General features: G+C 39.3%; 1 protein-coding gene across 41 annotated transcripts in view; it reads left to right on the forward strand.

Annotated features, from left to right (window-relative positions):
- Nucleotides 1-27356, forward strand: part of Tfdp2 (transcription factor Dp-2) — a 139364-nt gene that overhangs the window by 43005 nt on the left and 69003 nt on the right. For 4 of the 41 annotated variants that reach the window (XM_076917527.1, XM_076917528.1, XM_076917529.1 and 1 more), the window contains one exon: nucleotides 9013-9054. The exons of 25 other annotated variants lie outside the window; for them this stretch is intronic. In XM_076917527.1, the coding sequence (XP_076773642.1) occupies nucleotides 9013-9054 (42 nt within the window). Of the gene's footprint in view, nucleotides 1-9012; nucleotides 9055-13307; nucleotides 13429-21802; nucleotides 21927-22237; nucleotides 22347-27356 lie in introns of those variants that run through there. 12 more of the 41 variants (XM_034484536.2, XM_076917531.1, XM_076917554.1 and 9 more) reach the window with 10 other exon arrangements.

The following is a 27356-nucleotide window of genomic DNA, read 5'->3' on the forward strand; positions in this document are numbered from 1 at the left end:
TTTCATACACAGAAACTGAAGAATTCCTCTGCTTGGATCTCTTCTCCCATTTTCTATCCTCACTTTTTACCAGACGTATTTGTCTAAACTTCTGTTTTCTAGTTTTTTGAGCCAGGGACACAGTGTTTTTTATGGAAGTTTAGCAGAGCATATAGATTGGTGCTCTTCTTTTAGTTAAAAGCCAAAAAATATGGTGAATTTGCTATATTTTTGTTGTTGTTTGATCAAGCATGACTCTGTTGATCTCTCTATAACTTTTAGAAAACCAAAAAATATTTTATGAGGAATTTCAAGTTATCTGCAATAGGATTGTTCCATGTTGTTGGGTGTGTGTGAGGGATGTCTCTGCAAACACCAGTGCCAGCAGAGTAATAATCCACCTGAGGCAAGAGGGAAGCCTGCTTCAGCATGATTCAGTAGCCTGTGTTGCTTCAAATTTGAAGAGTCTGACCCTGGGAGGTTTATTTTAAGCATATTTAATTACAGTACAATTTCTTTTAAAAAGTTTCCTGGTATACAATCCCATGCACACAATAAAGCTTAAGGCATAATTACATTGAAACTCATTTGAAAGTTCATGTCATCTCTTCCATAAAGATGGGTTCTGTTGATAGACTACATGTATTATCCTGAGGGCCTGGGGAAGATCTGGTGTGGTCTCAGTCATACAGATAAGTATTAATCACCTCTGGTTCTGTTTGTAAGCTCTGTGGAAAACAGATGTGCCCTCAGTCATAACATAGTTCAGAGGTCACTAGCTATTAACATCCATTCTCAGCCTTCTGGGCAAAAAACAGGGCACACATCTCTTCCACTGAAGAGCCTCTAACATGCCTGGTTTCCTAGTGATTGTCTGTGAGCACAAAGGCTTTGTGCCTTCTACACTCAAGGACTGAGTACCTACTAGTTTCTCACCTTTAGCTTATTTAGTGTAATTTAGCTGTTGTTACTATTTTAAAGCTTATTTAATACTTGTGTGGACACATACACACACACACACACACACACTTAAAACAACCATGTTTTTCTCATCATTAAATATTGACTTACCATGTGATTCTGTAGTTTTTCCAATTGTCAAAATATGTTTCTTAGACTTGAAAATACTAGGAACAAATGTAATATGATTATAATTATATAAAATGACTACAGAAAAATATTTGAAAGACATAGTTGTTTTACTTTTGTATATAGGAATTTTATCTTTTAAACTTTGTTTATGTGTTTTAAACTTACGTATTTAGTGTATGTTCCTGGGTGCATTTGTGCCTTAGCATGGGTGTGAAGGTCAGAAGAGTTCTCTCTTCTACCATGCAGGCCCTGGGGCTTGAACTCGGGATATCAGGTTTGGCAGCAAGTGCTTGTCTGCCTGTCCTTACTGCTTCTTTTCTTTTTTCTGTTTTGTTTTTTGAAGCGGTCATACTTGAAGTCTTGGCTGGCTGGACCCTTGCCATGTAAACCAGATTGGCCCTAGAGTTACAGCAATCCTCCTGCCTTTGCCTGCTGTTTCCTGGGATTATATGTTTGAGTCACTATAGTTGGCACTTTTATTTTGTTTTATTTTTGAGATAACAGTCTCACTGGGTGTGGTCTATGCCTTTAATTCTAGTACTTGAGAGGTAGAGGCAGACTCTGTTAGCTCAAGACCACGATGATCTACAGAGTGAGTTCGAGAACAACCAAGGCTGAATAGAAAGACTCTGTTTCAGAGAGAGAGAGAGAGAGAGAGAGAGAGAACAGGAGGAGGAGGAGGAGGAGGAGGAGGAGGAGGAGGAGGAGGAGGAGGAGGAGGAAAGAAAAAGCAACCAAGCAGGCAATAGGTAGAGTCTTGCTGTGTAGCCCAGGTTGGTTTGAATTGTAGTCTTCTTGATTCAACCTCCAGAGCATTGGGGTTATAAATATGAGCAACTATACATGGCTTTTTTTTTTTTTTTTTAAATAGCATTTGACCTTATTAGCAGCTTTAAAAAAAAAAAAAAGCTCTTAATTTTAGGGCAGTTTTAGTTTATAGGAGATTATCAAAATAGTATGAGGCAGGATGGCTCAAGAGTGTGTGCAAGCTTGATGGCCTGAGTTCAGTCCTCAGAGCCCCTGTAAAGGTGGAGGGAGAACTGACTGCACAGGTATCCTTTTATTCTTTCACCCCACACATTCACTATGGCATACATATGCCCTTACCCATACGTCATACACACACACACACACACACACACACACAACCTTTGTTTTTTAAATAGGTTAAGAGCACTTCCTAGTCTTGCACTGTATCCAGATTCAGTTCCCACCACATGGCAGCTCATAATCATCCTTAACTCCAGCTCCAGAGGAGCCAATGCCTTCTTCTGACCTATGGGTACCAGGCACCACACACATGCAAGCAGAATACCTATACCCATAAATTAAAAAAAATTTTTTTTTTAATTCTTTAAATAAAATAAAAGAAGTAGTGTCTTAGGGTTACTATTGCTGTGATGAAACACTATGACCAAAGCAACTTGGATAGGAAAGGGTTTTATTTGCCTTACATGTCCATATCACTGACTGTTCATCACTGAAGGAACGTAGGACAGGAATTCAAATGGGGTGGGAACCTGGAGGCAGGAGCTGATGCAGAGGCTATGGAGAGGTGCTGCTTGCTGGCTGGCTCAGCCTGCTTTCTTATAGAATCCAAGACTGCCAGCCCAGTATGGTATGACCAACAATGGGCTGGGCCCTGCCACAGCAGTGACTAATTATGAAAGTCCTAGAGGCTTTCCTACAGCTTGATCTAATGGAGACATTTTAAAAATTGATGTTCTTTTCTGTCATATGAGTTTAACTTGTGTCAAGTTGATATAAAACTATCTGGCACAATTTACCATTTGTCAACTTGACACACAAAAACATCACCATTAAGTCACAACCTTTTCTTTCTTGTTCATCTCTTTAGATCTCTCATAAATAACTTTAAAAGTTATTTACGCCGGGTGGTGGTGGCGCACGCCTTTAATCCCAGCACTTGGGAGGCACAGGCAGGTGGATTTCTTAGTTCGAGGCCAGCCTGGTCTACAGAGTGAGTTCCAGGGCAGCCAGAGCTACAACAGAGAAACCCTGTTTCAGAAAAGAAAAAAAAAAAAGTTATTTACACTTTTACAGTGTAAAAGTCTTTACAACTTCAATTCAATACAAATTCAAATAGATTAAAAGTTTAGTCCAGACCATCACCATGCAGCATGGGCAGGTGGAAGCACCCTAGAGGCCTAGAGGTGGCATCACCACAATGAACAAGTGTGTGGTGGTAAGACGGGAGAGAAAGAGAAGTGGAATCATTTGTGCAATATAAAGAGAGATGGAACTGGAGACGTGAGGGTGGTAAGGAACAACATGATGTGAGTAGCCTACGTGCTACTTGAGGTCATGGTGATGTCTTGACCTGTACTGCCATGGAGGGCCATGTCTGGGTCCGTGGCCCTGCAGCATCATGGGGCTGTGTTGATGTCTGTGGTCCATGTTACCATCAAAGGTTATGAGGACATTCCTGGTCTGGGCTGCCACCTGTGACAATGTTGATGTCTGAGGACTGTGCAGAAATAGCCACACCCCTTGCCTGGGATAGCAGGATAGCCAGCTTTGGTGACAAGGGCACAGGAGAGCTGGCAGGCTGACCAACTCAACTACTACCCAGCCTAGGGCTTTGAGTTGGTCTACCTCAAAATTTATCCCATTGGTGAACTGCTGGTAGTCAGTGTTCCTGTAGATCCAAAGCTGCAGATCTCCATGACACAGGGCAACAACAGGATATCTGAGAGGAGCCTGGTGTTGATAGTGTAACAGAAGACAGGGGCCTCTAACCAGATTAATGACTCATTGCAACAGACATTTGCAAGTAAAACTGTTTGGGCAAAAGGGTATACTGTGTGACACACCACAGTTTCCATTCTAGAGATTTTTCTTTTTCTTTTGAGGGGAGGGTGCATGGGTGGGGGTGGATATGGAAGGCTGTGGAGTGGGATTGGGGTGTATGATGTGAAATTCACAAAAAATAGTAAATAGTTTTTTTGTTTGTTTGTTTGTTTGTTTGTTTTTTAAAGTTCAGTCCCTTTAAAATATTCAGTCTGTATAAAAGTCTAAAATCTTTTTTTTTTTTTTTTTGGAGACTATTTTTCTGTGTAGCCAGAATCTCTCAACTGTGGCCTCCTCTACAAATCAAAATTAAGTTAAATACTTTCTTACTTCAAGAGGGAAGAACCAGGGCACCATCACAATCAGATCAACAGAAAACCAAACTCTCAATAGTATATATAACACCATGTTCAGTGTCAGATTCATGCATGATCTTCCTGGATCCTCCAAAGAGCTTGGGGTCGCTTCTTCAGCTCTACCCTCTGCAGCACACAGAGCTTGTTTTTTAAGCTCAGGCCGGCTCCACTCCACTGCTGCTGTTGTTTTAGGTGGTCCTCCCATGGTCCTGGCATGTTCAAAATTCTGGGATCTTTTACTGCAGCTGTTCTGCACTTTTCACCAATAGCCTCTCCTAGGCTCTCTTTGTGGTGCTAAGCCTTAGCTTCTCTGCATGCCCCACTCCATCCCCACTTCAATCTTTGGCCTTCAACTACCACTGAGGCTGAACCTTCACCTATGGCCTCTTCTGGCCTCTCTCAGTTCCCACCCTCAGCTACTTGCCACGACTACTTCATGCCTTCGAAACCAGTACCACTTGGGTGACTCTTAATATCAAGTTCTGCTACTATTACAAGGCACAACCTTGGACACCATTGGAACACATCTTACATGTGATGAGTTTTAGGAAACACTTCCCAGATTTCACCTCAGTGTTGCTGGTCTCTTCTTAATCACTGGTAATTTTTAGCTCCAGCTGACCAGCATCAATTGTCCTAGTAAAGGAAGGGTTTTACTGTAGTGGTTTTGGTCTCCTGTTAAACATAGCTGGTCGTTCTGCTCCAGCTGACCAGATAACCCAGAGTCTTCACACAAATGGCCTGGTGGAGTCTTTGTTTTCCTCTGAAACTTAAGATGCCAGGCCTTGATCATCTACATTGCTCTCAACATTCTTAGCTCCCAAACCCCAGAGAGCTCTCAACACTCAATGGATTTTCTAGTTCAGATTTCCAAAGTCCTTGCATAGTTCTTTTCAAAACATAGTCAGGTTGTCACATCAAGATCCCATTATGCTGGTTTGCCTTAGTTCAGGTTATTTTATTGCTATGATGAAATACCATGATCAAAGCAGCTTGGGTAGGAAAGGGTTTGTTTGGTTTATACTTGTATATCACTATTCTTCATTGAAGGAAGTCAGGACAGGAACTCAAAACAGGGCAGGAATGAGGAGGCAGGAGCTGATGCAGAGGCCATGGAGGAGTATTGCTTATTGGCTTGTTCCTCATGGCTGGCTCAGCCTGCTTTGTTATAGCACCCAGGACCACCAGCCCAAGGATGGAATCACTCACAATGGGCTGGGTCTTTCATCTTTAATGACTAATTAAGAAAAATGTCCCAGAGGCTTGCCTACACCGTGGTCTTAAGGAGACATTTTCCTAATTGAGGTTCCCTTCTCTCTGATGACTTTAACTTGTGTTAGAGTAACACAAGTTACTAGTAGCTGTGTAAAAATAAAACTGTCTAGTACAGACAGTATGAAGCGCACATATGTCTGTCCACATAAGTATTTTGAGATGAGGTCTTGCTGTGTAGCTCAGGCTGACTTTTCAACTCATGGCTCTCCCACTTCTACCTCAAGTGCCCTCCACCATATCAGGTTGCATTTTAATTGAATCACTGGTCTTTTATCACTTGATTGCAAGTTAAGAAGTTAGAGACTCTTATCTTAATCATTATTGCATTTATCATTATCCTAGAGGACAAATATTTCAAAAGTCTGTCTTATAGAATCTTTCTCAAAGTAGGAATGTTGAAAGAATTTATGTCACCTACCTGTCACCTTCTATGTACTTTTAAAATCTGGCTTAGCCTGTCCTTGTCTCTGCATGTGTGTGCTGCCTTTGGCCCCTGTGCACACTGTCTTCTCACAGGACTGCTGTTCTCACTACAGTCTCCTGCTAGACTGAGAGATCCTTGAGGTCGGGTTGGGGTCCGGCTCCTGTTTCACTCTCAGAGTTTCACTAGTGTCTACAGTTAGTAGAGACTGGGCTGTAAAAGCCTGTTTACTGTAACCTACGCAAGTTTTTATCAAATCATTGGACATTTGAGAAGTGAGGTGCTTAAGCACATACTTGTGAAATGGAATGTTAATGTACTTAGTGAGGAGCATGTGTGACCTCTTTGTTTTGAGACAAGCATTTCAAAACTTGGAAGCTTAATAGTTGTACAGTTCGAGCACGACTGAGGCTGATTACACGCTCCCCATGGTGAGTGCACAGCATCTGCAGCACAGATACACTGGGAGAGAGAGATGGAATAACAAGATAGGAGATTTCCTCACAATTTAAAGCTTAACAGATTACCTACTTCTGGATTTGAGATACTTTTGTAGCACAGTTGACTTGTTGGCTGTAGTTAATTGAAGGCACGGAAGTGATCTTATAGCCTGCACCTTGTGAAAGCCATTATTATTACTTGTTCTAGTAGCTTTTCTGAAGATTCCTTAGCTTTTTTTTTTTTTTTAAAACCTATATTGCCATGCCATCCGTGATTAAAGATAGTCTTTGTTTTGTTTTGTTTTGTCTTGTTTTTTGAGACAGGGTTTCTCTGTATAGCCCAGGCTGTCCTGGAACTCACTCTGTAGACCAGGCTGGACTCGAACTCAGAAATCCACCTGCCTCTGCCTCCCAAGTGCCCGGCGATTAAAGACAGTCTTATTTCTGCATTTCCGTTGTTTTTTTTTTTTTTCCCCTAATTTCACTGATTAGGTCTATGAGAAAAGGTTAAGTAACAAGAAATCCTTCCCTTTTTCCTATATCAGGAAGAACATTTTGTGCTTTATTGTTTAGATAGGATGTTAGTCACAGATTTTTTTCACTGTTGCCGTATTATCAAGGATATTTCCTCTGTGTGTGTGTATGTGTGAGAGAGGGAGGGAGAGGAGAAAGAGAAGGAAGAGAGGAAGAGGAGAAGGAGGAGGAGGAGAGAGAGGAGAGAGAGGAGAGAGAGAGAGAGAGAGAGAGAGAGAGAGAGAGAGAGAGAGAGAGAGAGAGAGAGAGAGAGAGAGAGAGAGACACGCAGAAGTGGAGGAGGAAGAGGAGAGAAGAGTAGGGTCTCACACAGCCCGGACTGGCCTTGAGTTTTCTGTGTAGCCAACACTGTCCTTGAGTCACTGATTCTCCTGCCTCCACTTCCCACATTCTGGGATTACAATCATGTTACACCCAGATCCATATTCTTTTCTTCGTTTATTGACAAATTCAAGCCCTGAGATATTTAGTACTAAAGTTTTTGCTTTATTTTGTACTACTTTGAGGGATAGGGAAATGGCATATGGTTGCTATTTCTATAAAAGTTCCTTGGCCGACTTTTGAAAATAAGGTCATGTGAGGGTGAGTTTGGCTTCTTTCTTACTGGGCAAGGATTGATGGAGGTTGTATTTTAGTGAACCATAGTGAATGGATCTGGCTTAGTCCTTGAGTCGGTATTTGGTTTCAGGATATTTTAAAATATCTCAATGATCTGAACTATAGACTCTTGCAAACTATTCTACCAGTAGTTTTATTTATGGACCTATTCACTCTAGTCTTTTCCTGAAGGATGTGATCTACCAAGTAATTTCTCCTTGCTTGTATTTTCTGTTTATCTTAAAGATAAAGTATATTGAAATTACAATGTTAGGTCTGTCATGTTGCATAACTAAATAATAGAATAAATGAGAATTGATGTTTGGAAATGAAAATCTACAGCCAGATATTGTAGCAGCTGCTAGTAATCTTTTCATTTGAGAATCCTAGTTAGGAGGATCAGGCGTCCAAAGGCAACTTGGGTTACAGAGTTAGACCTCCATCTCAGAAAGCAAAACAAACACATATACGCAAAAGATAAGAGAAAGAAAAGAAAATACAAGTAGTTTCCAATTTAAAACAAAAGATTAAAAAAAAAAAAAAAAAAAGACCCAAGTGAAAGAGACTGGTCACCACACATCTTCTCTGTTAACCACTTTCATGGCTTATATTGGGATGGGTAGAATTATGTAATGGTCTAGTTTTCAGCCACATATTCTAGAGGTATAAATACTAGAGTTTTTTATTTGTTTGCTTTTAGATTTATTTATTCGATGTGTCTTGTCTGCATGGATGTATGTGTACCATATGTTTGCATGGTACCCAACAAGGCCAAAAGGTGTCTGATGTCTTGGAACTGGAATTACAGATAGCTGTAAGCCACCTTGTGAATGTGGGACTTGAACCTGGCCCCTCCACAAGGGCAATAAGTGCTCTTGTTTGTTTGTTTGTTTGTTTGTTTTGAGACAGGGTTTCTCTGTGTAGCCCTGGCTGTCCTGGAACTCACTCTGCAGACCAGGCTGGCCTCGAACTCAGAAATTCGCCTGCTTCTGCCTCCCAAGTGCTGCATGCACCACCACTGCCCAGCGCAATAAGTGCTCTTAACTGCTGAGCCATTTTTATAGCCCTTTAGTTTTGATAATATAGCTTGTTATTGCCTCACCCTCAACAAAGTGATGGGCTGCCTGCCCCTCCCCAGGAATTATAGAGAGTCACCAGCCTCTGCCCCCTGAATACTGGAATTAAAGATTCATGTCTGTCTTTTGTCTTTCCCTTTTTCTTTTCTTTTAAGACAAGGCCTCCTATAGTATATTCTGGACTCAAACTTTGTAACTAGGATTGCCTTGAACTCCTGATCCAGTGCCGGGCTTACAGGGAGACACTACTATTGCTAAGCTTCACAATTTTTTGTGCTAGTAGCTTTCAGTTTGACTGTGTGCCAGACATGCTTATCCACTCATGAGTTGTTGAACACTGGTTATATTTCCAACAGTGTGGCTGTTATGAATGAGACTGCTGTGAGCTTCAAATAAACATTTATGTGTTGACACACATTTTAATTTTCCAGAGGTAAATAAAATACCTACAAGTGGAATTGCTGTGTTATATGGTAAGTATGTGTTTAACTTTTTAAGAAATCACAAAGCATGTTTCCAAAAGTATTTAAGTTGATATCCTAACTAGCAATGTTTTTAGTGCCCTTTCCAATACTTTGAATGGTCAGGGGTTGATTTTGTTTGCTTTCTTTATTCTGTCAAAGTGAATTTGCTATCTCAAGATTTACCTAGCTGTTTATTTACTTTTTGGGGGGGAGAGGTTGAGGACCAGTGCTAGAGAGATGGTTTTAGCAGTTCAGAACTTGGGCTGCTCTTGCAGAGGACATGGCTGAATTCTAGCACCTACATGGCAGTTCACAATCATCTGTACCTCTAGTTCTAGGGGATCTGACACTTTCTTCTTAGTCTCCACAGACATTAGGCACACACATGGTGCACAGACACACGCAAGTAAAATACTCTTACTCATAAACAAATTTCAAAAGTACTTTTTTTCAGAGAATGTGCATATAGCATATGCACACCACAGGTATGTAGAAAACAGGGCAACTTTTAGGAGTTAGTTTTCTCCTTGTGGGTTTCAGGAATTTAACTCAGGCCATCTGTCATTGGCTTACTTGAGTCTTTCCCTACACCATCCCTTTTCTTTGAAATAGGGTCTCATAGATCCTAGACTAGTCTTGAACTTACTATGTAGCTGAGGATGACCTTAAACTTTTAATTCTTCTGCTTCCACTTCTAGAGTGATGGAAATACAGGCAGGTGACACTGTATACAGTTTATGGTGATCAAAAGCAAAGCTTTTTGCATGTTAGTAAGTAAGGCATTCTTACTAGCTGAACTACATTTTGTATTGGATTGTTTATCTTACTGTTTGATTCTGGATATGAGTCCTTTATCATATGAATATAGCAAACTTTTTCTCCTATCTTACCAATTTTGTTTTTGAACTACATTCTTGAAGAGCAGTTATTTTTACATATTAATGTAAAATTTACCAACTAAAAGTATGCTTTAAAGTTAAGCATGTATCACATGCTTGTAATTAGAGGTAGAAGTAGGAAGACCTAGAGTTTAAGACCAGCCTAGGCTACATAGTAAATTTTAGGATAATTTGGGATATATAACCAAATTGTGTCTTGAAATAAAATATGGGCTTATTTTACTAAAAGTTATCCCTATTTCTTTATTTAGACGTTTTATAATTATAACTCTTAAATTTAAATCTAGTAAATTTTTAACTAGTCTTGTATATGGAATGAGATGAGGGGTAAGGTTGCTATTTTGCATGTGAATATCTAATGATTTTAGTATTATAAAATGAAAATACTACATTTTATCATATGACATTGCTGGGGCCAGTGAGGTGGAAAGGAAAAAGGAAGAAAGAACAAGCCTACCTAGAGTAGTGACTTTTGTCTGTAATTTTAGAGCTTGGGAGGATAAGGCAAGAGGATTACAGAGTGAGACTCTGTCTTAAAAAATAAACAGAGAGCCATGGGCGTGGCAGGAGAGGCAGGTGGATCTCTCTGAGTTCAAGGCAAGCCTGGTCTACTTAGCAAGTTGCAGAACAGGACTATGCAGAAAGATCCTGTTTCAAATAAACAAAAAGATCAGGCTCCAGAAGAAATTTTCATGAACCAAACTAAAGAATCCAAGACAGAATATCAAGGACAAGGTGTATGTGCAAATTTAAGGAAGTGGGCTCTTTCTATTTAGCTACTTGCAGCTAGTTGCGCCTTGTGTTGCAAAGTCTTTTCTATAGCTCTTTTCTTTCTCCTCCTTGTCTCTCTAATTACCTTAGTGACCACAGTTCTCTATACACAGTGTATTTCCAGCTAGCTGGAAGTAGCAGAGAAGACAACCAGTAGGAACAGTGTGCATTTTTTCAGGTCTGTCGTAGTTCATTTCATGTGGCTGTAACAAGATACCTAAATACTTAATAAAATTAAGAGGTGTATTTAGGTCACAGTTTTGGAGGCCGCAATTGCAAAATCAACTCTGGCCTTTTGGTAAGACCTTCCAGCTGCAATTATAGTATACCAGATGGTGAAAGGACATGGGGTGGAGGGAGAGGCAGGGCATGGGGGGAGAATATGAATATGAACATGAATTTAGGGCAAGATAAGGAAGGGAGTTGGGGAGATCAAGTGTCATCTTTTTATATAATAGTCTGTTCACACAGGAATTAAAACCTAACCATTCTTTGAGGTAAGCATTGATGTATTGATGATATTTGAGCCTATAAATCATCTCTGAAAGTTTTCATCCCTTAAATATTGTTACTTCTTCACAGTGCTATACTGGTAACCATCCTTCAGCACATGATCATTTTGGGGACACAATCATATCTAAACTAAGGCAAAGTAATATAAACTCAGAAAGCTTTTTGCTGTAGTGTTAAAACAAATGGATTTTGTTTATTCAAAGGTTCATCTTTTAGGGGCCTGTGAGATGCCTCAGTGGGTAAAAATGCTTACTGCAAGGGCCTAATAACAGAGTTTACTGAAATCCATAGTGGAAGGAGAAAATTGAGTTCTCACATGTTATGAAAGGATGTGAGAGACAGCGTGCATGTACACGCACACACACACCGCAAAATTTAAAACAAAAGTCTTTGGCATGAGTTCATTAAGAAAAAGTTATGAAGGGGGCCCTGGTGAGATGGCTTAGCTGTTTTTCCTGTTTTCAAACCAGGGTTGACTAATAACTGTAACTCTTAGTGTCAGAGGATCTGATGTCTTCTTCTGTTTTCTATGGGTATTGTATATACATGGTGCACAGATATATATTCACGAAAAACAACCATGCACATAAAATAAAATAAATCTTTTTTTTTTTAAAATAAGGTTCATGTGTTGAAACCTTAATCTTAAGTAGGGCTATAGCAGACCTTTAAAGCTTAGAACTTAATGAAGGTCCTAGATCATTTGAAGTGCTTCCCTCAAAAGGCAGTATACTCTCCTGAAGTCTGTTCTTATGATAACCTTGTCTATCTCTGGCTTCATTGCCTCTTATGTGACCCTTTGCTCTTGTATGTTTCTGCCATTGCCAGGGTTAGGGGGTATAGGCTTGACAGCTCAGCCTAAAGAGTTCTTTTCTGAGACCTCCTCTCAAGTGAAGTGGGCATTCTTGACTGTGTATCACAGAAAAGTTTCTGAGTGAGTCGGGATGAAGCAGAGTTGGAGTCTAAGAAGAGATTTTAACATCATATGTGTGTGTGTGCACACACTCACACACACACACACTCTCACACACACGAACAGGAGTAAAAGGCGCTTAGGGGAAGCTTAAGACTCATGCAGGTTTGTGTGGGGGCTTTTCAAGGGTGCATTTTCCCTAAATGTCTGTATAGTAGTCATCAGTACCATTTTGGTGGCTTGGAGAGTTTTGAAACATTAAAATGTTGCTGAGGAACTTAAATGAGTTGACAGAGTGATTCCTGAGGTGCATTGGATGGGATTACAGTTGATAAAGTACGACATGGGTTAGATTATTGTGCAAGAAGAAAGATGATTTAGTGTAGCAGGCACGTCCTGCAAACAGCTGAGGATCGCTGTGAGTCTGGCTCAACATAAGGAAAGCACACCTAAAACAGGATGAGATCTTCATTTGTTTTCTTTCAGCTTTAAGTCTTAGCATATCCCAAGCTCACCTGGAACTCACTGAGCAGCTGCAGATGACCTTAAACTTCCAATTCTCATGCTTCGACTTCCTGTACTAGGATCACATGCATGCCCCACCATACTATGTTTAACGTTGTGAGGGTTTGTTCTTGAGTTTTGTAATTCACTTGTACGTTTCTTGAGCATGAACTTTGAAGATAATAGCACAATGTTGCAGTTAAATGGTTAGACATGCTTGTGAGTATAAATGAAAGTTGATAATTTTGTTTGTGAGTTCCCAGAATTTCTGATTAAGAAAAGGATAAGGTCATATTATATATACTTAGGCCTTAAGTATGGTCCAAAATGATTTTAACTATTCTTATTTGAAAATTTTCATTATATTAAAGGAATATTGTCTTTACGTAGACAATCTTCATAGGAAATGTTGATTGTGTTGGTATTATTTCTTTTTAATTATTTTAACTGTGCGTGTGTGTAGTGTGTATACTTACCTGTAGATTTACAATACATATTGAATCTAGAGGGTAACATCAGGTGTTTTTCTTTATTACTTTCTAGTTCATTTTTTGAGACAGAGTTTCTCACTGAACCTAGAACTTGCTGCTTTGTCTAGAGTGACTGGCCAGAGACCTCCTGGGATCCTCACCTCCCACCCAAGTGCTGAGGTGACAAGGCATGCTGCCGTATCCGGCTTTTATGTGGATGCTGGGATACAAACTCAAGTCCTCCAGCTTACACAACAAGTATTTTACTCACCCTCTCCCTAGCTCATGTGTTGGAATTCTACCCTGTCATCTGGTGAGATTTAAAGTAGACTCTGTACTGAAGCTCCTTCCCTTATATCCCTCTAACCTCCCTGTCTCTCTATCCTGTCCCGCCACTGTCTGTGAGGCCTGATATGCCACATGTTTGGTGCCCCCAGAACTTCTGAGCCAAACCTCAGTAAGCCCTTTATAAAACTTGTTTGCTTCATATATTTCATCGTAATAATAAAAATGAACTAAGATATAAGGAATTTTTTTCAAAATTTATATATATATAAAACTTATATATACATATAAAACATATATATATATTTGGCTTTTTGAGACAGAGTTTTTTTTATGTTGCTCTCTGGCTGTTGTGGAATACATTATGTAGACCAGTCTGGCCCTGAACTCACAGAGATTTGCCTGCCTCTGTTTCCCAAATTCTGGAGTCATTACTCTTTGTTGTTATTGTTTTTTTAATTTTTAAAAATAGGTATTTTTATTTGGGTGTGTATGTATGTGAGTGTGAACATGCTTTTACAACATGGTATGTATGGAGAGGTCAATAGACAACTGTGTCAGCTCTCTTATTCTATAGTGTGTATTTCTGGTCATCATGTTGACCAGGCTGGCCCTCTGACTCTCAGCCTCTTGTAGTTTTCTTGCCTGGACATCCTGAATAATCGGAATAAAATACAGGTTTATACTACTGTGCCTTCCTAAGGGAACAGTTTCCTTGCACTAATTACTAGTTTGAACAAAATTGATTAGGCTCTTGTTTTCACTAGGGATAGATGATACTAAGTTCAAAGTGCTCAGGATTGCCAGTTATGTATGCATCTAAAAAGATGGCAGCATTGGTTAGACTTTCTTAGTTTCTTAAAACAAAAGTTTATGCTCTGGATGGAGATTTATATTGAAAAGATTGTGGCCAAATGAGCCACAATGTTCTCTTATATCCCACCTTGTTGTGTGTGCATGCACATATATATATGTGTGTCTGTGTATGCTCGTAGGTGTTTTGCACTTGGAAGGCTGAGGCAGGATTGTACATTCAAAGCCAGTCAGCCTGTCGTACATAGGTTCAAGGCCACCCTAGGCTAGGTAGAGAGATACTCTAATAAAAAGAGAATAGTTGAGTTTAGAAAACAGAGTCAGATTTTAGTTTTATCTCAGAGTAAGCTGATAACAAATCATTTATCTTATATATTTAAAAGTCTTGTTTCACATAGCTACTGATTTTAGGGTCCAGTTATGGACTCCATAGAAGATTCTCCACTAATCTTTCTCATCTACCTAGCTACTACATGTTATTGGTTGTATTCTTCTGGTGACAGTACCTAACCACTTTGACATTTCCTTAGCTAGGGAAGAACATCTAACCCAAGTACAGCTAATGAATATCTTCCCTGATATTTAAGGTCTAAGATGTGGAATAAAGTAGTAGGATCTATCAGGTATAAAATCAGTAACATATCATTAGCTACATTTCCATGTGGAGAGTGCTGGTCTGTGTAGTAAGAGAGATTGAGGCCGATGGATGTGAAAGAAATCAGGAGAAAGGCTGATGGAGTCATCGCAGCCTTAGAGTTCCTGAGACTCAGTTATATCCTGGACCTTGCTAACTGATTTATTTTCTTTCTTTCTTTCTTTCTTTCTTTCTTTCTTTCTTTCTTTCTTTCGTTTTTTTTTTTTGTTTGTTTGTTTTTTTGTTTTTTGTTTTTTCGAGACAGGGTTTCTCTGTGTAGCCCTGGCTGTCCTGGAACTCACTTTGTAGACCAGCCTGGCCTAGAACTCAGAAATCCGCCTGCCTCTGCCTCCCAAGTGCTGGGACTAAAGGTGTGCGCCACCACCGCCCGGCCTGATTTTCTAACCCTTCTTTGGGTTATGTGACCCGGTTGAGCTAAATAAATACTCCCTGTCCAGACAGACCAGCTTGAGTTTAGTTTCTGTACATAAACTTGAGCTTGGTTGTAGTGCTCTGCCTCTAACCACAGTCCTTTCTCCATCGAACTCTATTCTTTTTCTAAGGTATTTTCACAGGTTTTCTTAGTTTCACAAATTTATCTTTTCCTAACTTGTGGGTGCTTTAGTATATGTTTTCTGTACTTAGAGTGGTTTTTGCTGCTTCTGCTGCTTCCTCCTCCTCTTCTTCTTCTTCCTCCTCCTCTTCCTCCTCTCCCTCCTCTTCCTCTTCTCCCTCCTCTTCCTCCTCCTCCTCTTCTTCTTCTCTCCTTCTTCTCCTCTTCCCCCTTCTCTTCCTTCTTTCTCCTCATCTTCCTCCTCTTTCTTCCTCTTCCTCCTCTTCTTCTTCCTCCTCCTTCTCCCCCACCTTCTTCTTCAGATCAACTTCCCATGTTCATTGCACAGACCTTCATCCTATGAAGTGTTGAATTTCTTGGACTCCCCCCCCCCCAAGTCAGAAACAACTAAAGCATGCATAGGAATATTGTAGAGGATACAACTAGAGTATATAGGATTGGGGAAATGTCTCAATGATTAAAAGTACTGACTGCTCTTCCAGAGGACCCGGGGTTCGATTCCCAGCACCCACATGGCATGTGCTACTTCAGAACATAGGATATCTTCTTTTAGCCTCTGCACTAGACATGCACACAGCACACAAATATACATACAAGGTAAAACATAACATTAAATAAGTAAAATATTAGAATAAAAATGTAGATTGGGGCCAGGTTAAGGAAAATTTGGGCAACTAACTTTAAGTAGTTTACTGTTTATAGTAAAAGTGTTTAACAAAACTTTCTGCAGTGAGGGAAATGTTCACTATCCATTAATATACTGTTAGCTACACTTTGAACACTGTCTTAGTTAGGATTTCCATTGCTGGGAAGAGATACCATGGCCAAGGCAACTCTTATAAAGGCAAATATTTAATTAGGGCTGGCTTACAGTTCAGTCCCTTATCATCATGGTGGAAAGCATGGCAGTGTGCAGGCAGACATGATGCTGGAGGAGCCAAGAGTTCTATATTTTGGTCAGAATGCAGCCAGGAGGAGGCTCTTTCCACACTGGGTAGAGCTTGAGCATAGAGACCTCAAAGCCCACTCCTACAGTGACAGGCACACTTCCTCTAATAAGGCTACACCTCTTTTAATAAAGCCACACCTCCTAATAGTGCTACTTTCCATGGCCAAGCATATTCTAACTACCACAAACACCTGACATAAAAAGTGAAGCTTTTAAAAAAATGTATTGGTGGTGGTGGCACATGCCTTTAATCCCAGCACTTGGGAGGCAGAGGCAGGTGGATTTCTGAGTTCGAGGCCAGTCTGGTCTACAGAGTGAGTTCCAGGACAGCCAGGGCTACACAGAGAAACCCTGACTCGAAAAACAAAAAAAAAAAAAAAAAAAAAAAAAAGGTATTGGTATTTATGTATGTGTGTAAGGCTAAGGGCATATACATACATCTTACTACACCATGTGAATACAAGGGCCCACAGAGGTCAGAAGAGTCATTGGATCCCCTGGAACTGAAGTTACAGATAGCTGTGTTCTACCATGTGGTGGCTGGGAAACAAACCCAAGTTCTCTGCAAGAGCAGTCAGTGCTTTTAAACCACTAAGCCATCTCTTCAGCCTCAGAGAAAGTGAATTTTAAGTTTAAATTTTAACCTATTCAATTATTCAGGTTGATTTGGAACTTACTTTATAGCCAAAACAGTCTTTGTACTCATGGCAGTCTGCCTACCTCAGCTTCCTGAGTGCTAGAATTACAGCTGTGAATTACCACATTCATATATAAGGAAAGAACCACTTTCTCCTTTATGTTGTTTTGTTTTGAGACAGGACTTTTATGCAGCCCAGTTTGGCTTCAAACATCATGTAGCCTAGGACAATCTTGAACTCCCAGTCTTTCACCTCCCCAGTGATGAGATTATAGGTGTTTGCTAATGTGTAGAGAATCTACTTTCTTTGCTGAATACTGATGCTTTTAACAAGGTTAAAAGAATAGAAGAATGTGCTGATTTGAGATGGACAAGGAGAAGTGAAATACTGAGAGTTGAATAGAAATTTTGAGATAATACAGTGCTGGCCAATAAACAGCTGTGAATTAAAGTTTAGAGAAGAAAGGAAAAGCCTGGGATGACCATTAAGTATGTTAGTAGTCATCTATGTGGAAGTGATAAATGCCCTACAGAAGAGGAGTGCACATTTTTAAGAAAACAGCATTGTGTCATCACTTCGTTACTATGACACACGTGTCATTACTTTGTTACTGTAACACATATCTGAAGGAAGTCAAAGAGAAGAAAAGTTTGTTTTGGCTCATCATTTTGAAGGTTTTACTTTATAACTGATAAACCTAGATTGCTTTGGACCAGTAGTAGTGTGGTACATAACAGCAGAAGCTCATTCACTTCACAATTGGGAACCCAACCTTCATGGTTTGGCATTTCCAAAACCCACTTAAAGGTGTGTCTTGTTAGGCCCTTATCTAAAACTTTCTGCTACCTCCTATCAGCATTACTGACTGACCAAGACTATTGTGGTGGTGGTGGTGGTGGTTGCTCCGCCCTACAGTTTCCTGGCAATAGCCAGGTGTGCCTGACTCGCTATAAAAGGGGCTGCTTGCCCACTCCTCTCTCTTGCCTTTTTGCTCTAGCTCTCTCCCCATTCCCTTCCTCCCTCTCTCTACATGTGTGCTCATGGCCAGCCTCTACTTCTCTACTTCTCTTCTCTGCTCTCTCTCTGCCTTTCTGTCTCTACCACCCATTTAACTTCCCTCCCCATGCCCTGAATAAACTCTATTCTATACCATACCATCATGTAGCTGGTTCCTCAGATGGAAAGGATGCTTCAGCATGGGCCTGCCAAGGCAACCCCTGCCCCCATACCTGACTACACATCCACCAAACATATCCCCTCTCTCTTTTTGTTGAGAACTACACACGTTGGGGCTACTAATTTGCTGTCCACACTGCCCCACGCTTTGGGGCTAAGTGCTCCGGTCAAGAGAGAGAGTGGGGATGGAGGGGCAAGAGATTCGAAGAATGTAAACAAACCAGAGTGTGTAGTCAAGTCTGGTTACTCCTTTATTTCCCTATTGACTCTATTACAAGAAAATCCTGGGTATTTATAAGCACAAGCAGGAGAACACAGGTGAAGACATTTTACCATGTGCACCATGCAGCTGGGGTCACTAAACAGCAAAACAAGCTATGTGGGATAAACAAGATGTTTGTCAGAGTGTGCTCAGCTGTTGCAGGCTGTTGAAAAGCAAGTCTCTATCAGGGTATATGGTTCCAGATGGCTGCAAAGATGATCGGCTCCCAACATCTTTCTCCTTTTATAAACACATCAATAATAATTATTATAATTATAGACAAGATCTCTTTATGTAGCCTTTGATCTCCTGGAACTCACTATGTAGACCAGACTGGCCTCAGACTCGCAGAGATCCATCTACTTCTGCCTCCCAAGTGGGTATGTGCTGCTATGCCCAGCTAAGACAAAGCTTTTAACTTTGTGGCTTTGAGGGAATATGTAGATCTAGACTCTAGCAAATGGCAAGGATAGAACCTTGAAGATGCTCTCACTAATAATAGGACATGGAGCAAACAAAGGTAAATCTGTTTACTATGTAACATTGAAGTCAGTATTAGCTGGGTAGTAGTGGTGCACGCCTTTATCCTAGCACTTGGAAGGAAGAGGCGAGTGGATCTCTGAGTTTGAGGCCAGCCTGGTCTACAGAGCAAGTTCCATAACAGCCAAGGCTACACAGAGATATCCTGTCTCAAAAAAGAAAAAAAAAGGAATCAATAAAGAAATATTTATTCAAGCAAGTAGTTTCATGGATCCTTTGTTTTTGTCTTATACTGGTTCAGGTTATACATTTTATTTAGTAAGTGAGAAAGCACAAGTTCAGGCTTACTAATTGCCACTCTTAATGTGGCCAACTAGCAATCATTATACTGTGAGTATCATTTCTACCTATAAATTCACAAGTCTATCATTAAATGTGAATATTTAGTCATGTTGCTAATATACATAACAAATTCCAGTTTAAAAAAAAAATCAATATACAAACCTAGAAGAGAGAATGTTTAGCTCCATCTGGTGTTTTCTAGTCAATAGTTGTAGTTAATGATGCATAAATAGATTTAAAAAAAATTTTTTGTGTGTAGCTGTTTTGGCAGCACTTATGTCTGTGTGCCATGTATATGCAGTGCCCACCCACAGAGGCCAGAAGAGGGCATCAGACTTCATGGAACTAGAGTTAGAGATGGTTGTGAGCCACCATTAGGTGCTGGAAACCAAATCTGGGTCCTCTGGAAGAACAGTCAGAAAGAACCTTAACTGTGTAGCCAATTCTCTAACCTCAAATAGAGTTTATACATAAAAGATTAAGAAGAAATCATTGAAGAGAATGCTTTAAAGCTTTTAATAATACAGTGTATGTGTGTATATACATGCATGTGTGCATGTATATGGATTCCGTGTAATTTTTATCTTTTATTCAAAAAAAATTGAAATCTGACTCACCATATAAACTTAGTTAACTGACTCAAACAATTAATTAATTAATTTGTTGCTTTTTGAGACAGGGTTATTACTCTTTGTAGTAATAACTTTTCTGGAACTTGCTCCATATACCAGACTGGCCTTGAACTCAGTGATCCTTCTGCTTCTGCTACCCAAGTGTTAGGATTGAAGGCTTGGCAAATTTTTTTAATGAAAAATTTTTAATGTGCAATGGCGTTTTTGCCTGCATGTATGTCTGTGTGAGGGCACCATATCTCCTGGAACTGGAGTTACAGACAGTTGTTGAGCTGCCATGTGGGTGCTGGGACTTGAATCCAGGTCTTCTAGTAGAGCAGCCAGTGTTCTTAACTGCTAAGCTATTTCTCCAGTCCCATCAGTGAACTTTTAGAAATTTATTTATTTATATGTGTATGTTTCCATGGAGGCCAGAAGAAGGGTGTCAAATCTCTTGGAGATGGAGTTACATGCAGTTGTGAGCTGCCTAATATGAATGCTGGAAACTGACCTTAGGAACCAAACTTGGATCCTTAGAAAGTGCAGCAAGTGCTCCTCTCACTGAGTCATCCTGGCCCCAGTTCATTGACTTTTAATAGATTGCCCAAATACAGTAAGTAGACTCACCAATGGTACTTTAAGATATAAGAATGAAAAGATTCAGAGTTCTATCAGTTGTATTTTCAAATTTTAAAACATGTTTACAAAAACAAGTTAATTCATATTCTATATTCTATCATTGTTGGCACATGTCTGTGTGCATTTTAGTGTAATATATGTTAGCAAAAGACAAGTTCAAATAAGAAAAACCATTGAGTTTCTTTCGGTCAGTATTGATTGGAATGTCAGACAGGAAGTGTTTAAGATGCTGAGGATGCAGTACTAAAGCAAAGCACAGAGTCCTTGCCTCCCTGGAGCTGTCAAGACATAGATTCAGAGCTGTATTTGGTGGCTCAGTCCTATCATTGCAACACGTAGGAGGCTGTGATAGGATTTCTGCATGTTGTAGTTCAGCCTGGGCTACAAAGGAGCCTGTCCCATGCAATATACAAGGTAAATTATGTTTGAATTTTAATCACTGTCCAGCTCTGGGTAGAGAGAAGCAAGCAAGGAAGCAAGAAAACCTTGTTTTCAGAGGGGAATTTTTAAAATGTAGTTTATTTGTGATAAGAAACAAACAGACACCTTAGTCATGTTGGGTTGTGGAACTCACTGGGAACAGAGACATGACAAGCTAGTAAATCCACTGGAGACAGGGATTTTAGTTTGACTTTTGAATGTTTTCAATACTACTGTATCCCCAGGCCCTAAAAATAGCACTTTGGCTTATGATCTGTATTCAGTAAATACGTGTTGATGAAATTGCTTGTTTTAAACTTACGTAGTCACAGATACGTGCTTTAGTATATTAATTTTTTTACATCTTGCCAGTTGGAAATTTTATTTTCATTGCCTTATTTATAATATTATTGCAGCAAAAGTGGATTAATATTGGTAGCTAATCTTAGTTATCTGACATTGCAAAGAGTAGACTTGGAATTGAACTTTAAAAGGTCATCTTTTGTTAAATTTCCTGCGTTGGAAAATTAAGATGATTAGGTATGTAATTTTAATTAATCATTTAAAAAATAGGTCAACATAATTGTTGCTCTCTTGAGAAAATGGAGAGAGGTACTTAACCCTAGATGTAAAAGGACTAACCCAAAAAGTTAAGACTGCTGTGGGAAAGTGGGAGGGCAGGCAGCAGAGCTAAGCTGCCCTTTGTTGATATCAGAAACGAGCCTGTCATTCACTTTGGCGTTGAAGCATGGCCTATCTCAGGGGGCAGGACAAGGACTCTTTTCCCTCCCACAAGGGCTGGACAGTTTCAACAAGCTCAGAAAGCTCTGAGCAGTTTTTCAGGAGTTTCTCCTCCCCTTTTTCTGGGAAATTCATGGTGCATTTGATCTGCTTTCAAAATGCGGTAAGGTCTTCTGCTTTGTGACTGACTGCCTTGGAGCCCGCAGATAGTCGGACATGTATAATTCGAATTATGCAGGTCTTGTGAGTAAGTTAATTTTATTTTTAAACTACTTAAAATTCAAATGGCATTTAGAAAAATGATAGCTTGGATTTAGGCATTTTATCACTTTTTACCTTTAAGCTTTAAAAAAAAAAAAAATTAAAAGGTCTTTGTAATTTAGCAAGAAAGCCAAGCTCCATGCAGAAAAGCTCCTTTCTTAGCACCTGTGTTTTGAAGGTTTTTTTTTTTTTTTTTTTTTGGATGTGTCTTTCTTTCTTGGGTAGTAGCACATATCTTTACTGGTTTTCTTGAGCATCTTTTTAGTTTTATTGAGAACTATTTTAAGTTGAGCTTGTCTGAGCTCGATTGCTTCCGTCTGACACAGTCTCAAGTTTCCACTGAATGGTAACAAAGACTGTGGAGTGTTGTTGGTACTGCAGTGAGAGGCATGCTTCCTTAGACCAGGTAAGAGAGACCAGTTTGTTTCTCACAGCCCCGTGAGTTTTTACTGTGTTTTTGTTTGTTAAGCAGCTGCCAGGCTAAATAGAAAAGTAGCCAGGAACATGCTGATTTCAAGACGTCCTTGCTAGTTCCAGCTAGAAAAACTACAGAGCATGGGGGGGGGGTGGGGGAGGGGTGGTTATCCTAGTTTATCCTCAGCTATTTATATAAATTAATTTCAATGAAGAGATAATTCTGGAATTCAGTTTTTCTATTTAGGAGTTAAAGAAGCAGTTGCAGACATCAGTCATTTTAAAGGTACTTCATAATTATTCCTCGTGGAAGCAATTCTAGTGGTAGTTTTTACTTTCATTTTTTTCCAGTAAATAAAATAAGGTTTTTGCTTATTAAATATTTTTCCCATTTATAAGAACTTTTAAATTGTCAACAATAAAGTATGCTTCCTCAGAATCTTTAGAAATCAACCTGACACACGAAAAAAAATTCAGCCTTTGTAGTTACTTCGTTCCTTTTTTTCTCTAGTACAATTTTCTTCAAAGTATTTGTGCTTTGAAAATGTCAGCTGTATTCTAATGAAGCTCTGGCATTGTTTGCTCATAAAGGAGCCGGTGCATTCCACTGCTTGATGGTTTATTATGAGGCGCCGTGTGAGAGGGGGTGGCACCATTTGGTGTCTGCCTCTTGGGGTGGTGACTGCCATTATGTTAGCTTTGGATTGGCAAAGAAAATATAGCATGTAAGAAGCTATACAGAATCTGGATAGTGTGAAGAAAATCCTATTCCTAAACAATTCTTAGTGAGCCACGAGTGTGTAACAGCTTGATTGAATTGATCATTTCAAGTATACCCTTGAAGTCTGTATTATGGTTACAATTTATATTCTGTGAAGCACATGTCTTGTTTTTTTTAACATCATTCTTTTTTAGTAAGGAAAAAATGTTTTTGTTAGCTATATTTTAATAGCTATGGCAATATTTTAAGTAATTCAAACAAGTTTAAGGAAAGAAGTTTGAGAAACTCGGTGTGGGTAGGGAGGGGGAGTTGGAGAGGGGCAGAGAGCCTTTCTTTCAGTTAGGAAAGCCCTGATGAAGAAAAAGAAGCAACAGATGTTTCTTCTGTTACAATTGAAGTTGATTCATTCAAAATTCAACAGTAGCTGAAATGAGGACAGAGGGGTCATAAATCCGACCTAAATGGTGAATAAATAAAACAGCCATTTATCATTTATTTAAAATTCATCCTTTATAGTCAGGATTTGAGAATCAACATAACAAAAATGAGTATAAGTTTTTGTTAAAGAGGCTTTTAAAAAGAAACCTTAAATGTTGTGTAATGAAAATAGGAAAAAGTTTTAGTGCATTTAAGTTATAGGAAATAGAACATTATATTAGGTATAACCCTTAAAACCCAAAGTCAAATAAAAACATAGAAAATGCTTAGTTGTAGAAGTTTGTAATTGCACAATAGGCACAAAGGCTTCAAATGGATAGGAAACACCAGTAGTTGTCCATGTTGATAGGCCATTTCTATAAGAATCCTGGAACTTACTCCAAAGATTTTTCTGGATGAAAAATATAGGAGAAGTGTTTTGATAATTGAAGTGCTATGTTGTCTGTGAGAAAAATCATAAGGTTGCTCATGGAAAAGGGGTGATGTTTATATGTAGAAAGAGCAGGGAGGATCATTATCAATAAAGTAAAAACCTTTCCTTTTGTAAGTAATACAAAGGGGCATTCTGTGTTCTTATATAATTTGCACTTATACATATTAAAGCTATTCTTTTCGGGGTGGGAAGCTATATGGTCTTATGTAGCTCAGTCTGTTAGAACTTTTGAGGTGGAGCAGGTACAGGGTCATACTATGTAGCTCTTGACTGGTTTGGAACTCAGATCAGCTTCCCTCTGCCTCCCTCATGTTGGTTTTAAAGGTGTAAGCCACCATGCTGGGCCTGGCCTAGAACTGTTGGTCCTCCTGCTTGTCTCTCCAGAGTGTTAAGATGATAGAAATAGGCCAGCACTGCCATCTGACTTTATCCTTGGCAGTGTGAGTGATGCACCTAGACACGCATGCTACCATTGAGCTTTCTTAATGTTTTTACTATTATTAATGGGATGGGCCATGAATGCCATAACACACAGGTGGAGTCAGCTTTCTTCTCCCAACTTTACGTGGCTCCTGGATCCTGAGATTGAACTTAGGTCATCAGCCTTGGGGAAAAAACATTTTACCCACTAACCTATGCATATCTTGGGCCTCTTTATACTTTTCTTAAAGTTAGCCTTTTTATTTGTTTGGTTTGGGTTTGATTTTAGTTTTTGGGTTTTTTGTTTGTTTGTTTGTTTATTTTGTTTTTGTTTTTGAGACAGGGTCTCTATATAACCCTAGCTGTTCTGATACTTACTGTATAGGCCAGACTGTTGAACTCAACAGAGATCCACTTGCCTCTGCTTCCTGAGTGCTGGGATTAAAGTGTGCACCACCATACCAGGCAAAGTTGACTTTAAAAACTGGTGCTAAAGTAGTAGATCTTTTTAAAAATTTTTATATGTATAGGTGTTGTGCCCAAATACATTTCTGTTTACCACTTAGCATAACTGGTGCTCGTGGAGACCAGAAGAGGGCGTCAGATCCCCTGAACTCTAGAAGAGCAGATAGTGTTCCTAACCACGGAGCCACCTCTCCAGCATCAGCACCAGGTCTTTTGTGTTAAGCATTTATTATTTTCCATATCTTACTCTGTAAAGTTAGTAGTGATATTTAGTTGCCCAAAAGTCTTTAGCTACACTTTGAATTTTGTGCATTGGGCAAATATTATATAGTTTATAAATATATAATTGTCCTAAGAAGTCTGGAAATAACTTCAACATTAAATGAAAATATTAAAAAAATTTTCTAGTTTTTAGCCAGGAACTGTGGGTTTCTTTGAAGGTATTCTTCAGATAAGGATGACAGACTTTAGAGACTTTGAAAGTTTATCAGCTGATTACTCTAATTAAGATTAAGATAAAAGTTTAAAATTGATCTATATACCCTTTAAAGGAATAATAACAGCAGTCTTTTTTTGTTTGTTTGTTTGTTTTTTGTTTTTTTTCCGAGACAGGGTTTCTCTGTGTAGCCCTGGCTGTCCTGGAACTCAACTCTGTAGACCAGGCTGGCCTTGAACTCAGAAATCCGCCTGCCTCTGCCTCCCAAGTGCTGGGACTAAAGGTGTGCGCCACTACTGCCCGGCTAAAAACCTATCTTATAAGTAAAAAAGTCTTTAAGTATACTTAAATATAAGGTATAACATATACTTTACTTAAAATATACTTTACTTAAGTATAAGTAAATGAAAAATGCAATTAAGGTTACATATTCTACATGAGGCCAAACACTTTTTTAAAGGTTGTTCCATTGAAATTTATACTTTTTGATCAAGATTGCTGTTATTGCCGGGCGGTGGTGGCGCACGCCTTTAGTCCCAGCACTTGGGAGGCAGAGGCAGGCGGATTTCTGAGTTCGAGGCCAGCCTGGTCTACAGAGTGAGTTCCAGGACAGCCAGGACTACACAGAGAAACCCTGTCTCGAAAAACCAAAAAAAAAAAAAAAAAAAAAAAAAAAAAAAAAAAAAAAGTTCTTTTGAAGGTGATGCTGCCCTCAAACTGTGTATCTAAGTACAACCTTGAACCTTCCATTGCCGGTATCACTATCGTTTTTGTAATGTAGACAGAATATCATACTATGCAATAAGGAAAGCAGCAGCTGCAGTACGGAAATCATTGGGATTTTAACATTTCAAATTAAGTCTACCAAATAGGAAGTAGAAAGCAAATCAGTTGAATTATCTTAAGATGAATACACCTGGTATCTCCACAGGAGTAAATTATACAACCATTGTGTGTTCAACATATAATAGTGTGCATGTATGATATGTATACATACCACAATGTATATGGTGTACAGAGAACCGTGTGGACTTGTTCTCTTTCTACCGTCATGTGTGTTCCTGGGACTGAACTCAGCTTGTCAGGCTTGTGTGGCAAATGTTTTTGTATGCTGAGCCATCTTGCTGGCCTACATTTATTTTTATTATATTTATACCATATGGGATATATATGTATTATACACACACATATATCTATATCTCTATATACCCTATATCTATATAATAGTGCATATAGGGTATCTTCATATACCCTATATAAAAACCAGTTTCTATTACACTATAGAATTATATCTTTTCACTTACCTATAAGACAGGCTCTTTTGTAGTTGAGGCTGGCCAGAAACTATATAGTTAAGTACAACCCTAGACATCTAATATTAACTGCTTCCTTCTTAGGGTTGAGATTATAGGCCACTACTCTCAGTTTTATGTACTCTGGATATGGAACCCTGAACTTCATGCTTGCTAAACAAGCACCGTACAGCAGTTTGTTTATTGAGACAAGGTCTTCTTCCATAAATCAGGCTAACTTTGACTCACTATGTAGGCCTGAAATAATTTCTTTATACACACATATACACATATATTCCTTATTCATATTCTCTTTCCATCTCTATCTATATATCTAGTAGTCTAGATTGGTCTCAGACTTGCTATATAGTTGAAGATGGCCTTGAATTTCTGATCCTCCTATCTCCATTTCCCAGATGCTGGGGTACTAATTGAGTTCTACCACATTCAGTTTGTAAATAGAAGGCTTTCCTTTTTTGAGTCAAGGTCTCAATTAATAGCCTTGCCTGGCTGTGTACACACACACACACACAAATACACACACAGAGAGAGACAGAGACAGAGAGACAGAGAGACAGACAGACAGTCAGTCAGTCAGTCAGTTAGTTAGTTCAGGCTGGTTTCTGACTTGGCATATCCTCCTGTTTCAGCCTCCAGAGTACTGGGATTGGGATATAGGTGTATGCCATCATGCCTTAATTTCCAATAAGCTCTACCACAGTTAGTATACTGTTCAAAGCACAGGATGATATAAAACTTTAGGAATAATATGTACTTGTGGATTTGTCTTCATTGTG

This window comes from Arvicanthis niloticus, chromosome 21 (genome assembly GCF_011762505.2).
Source record: "Arvicanthis niloticus isolate mArvNil1 chromosome 21, mArvNil1.pat.X, whole genome shotgun sequence".
NCBI classification, from domain to species: Eukaryota; Metazoa; Chordata; class Mammalia; order Rodentia; family Muridae; genus Arvicanthis; species Arvicanthis niloticus.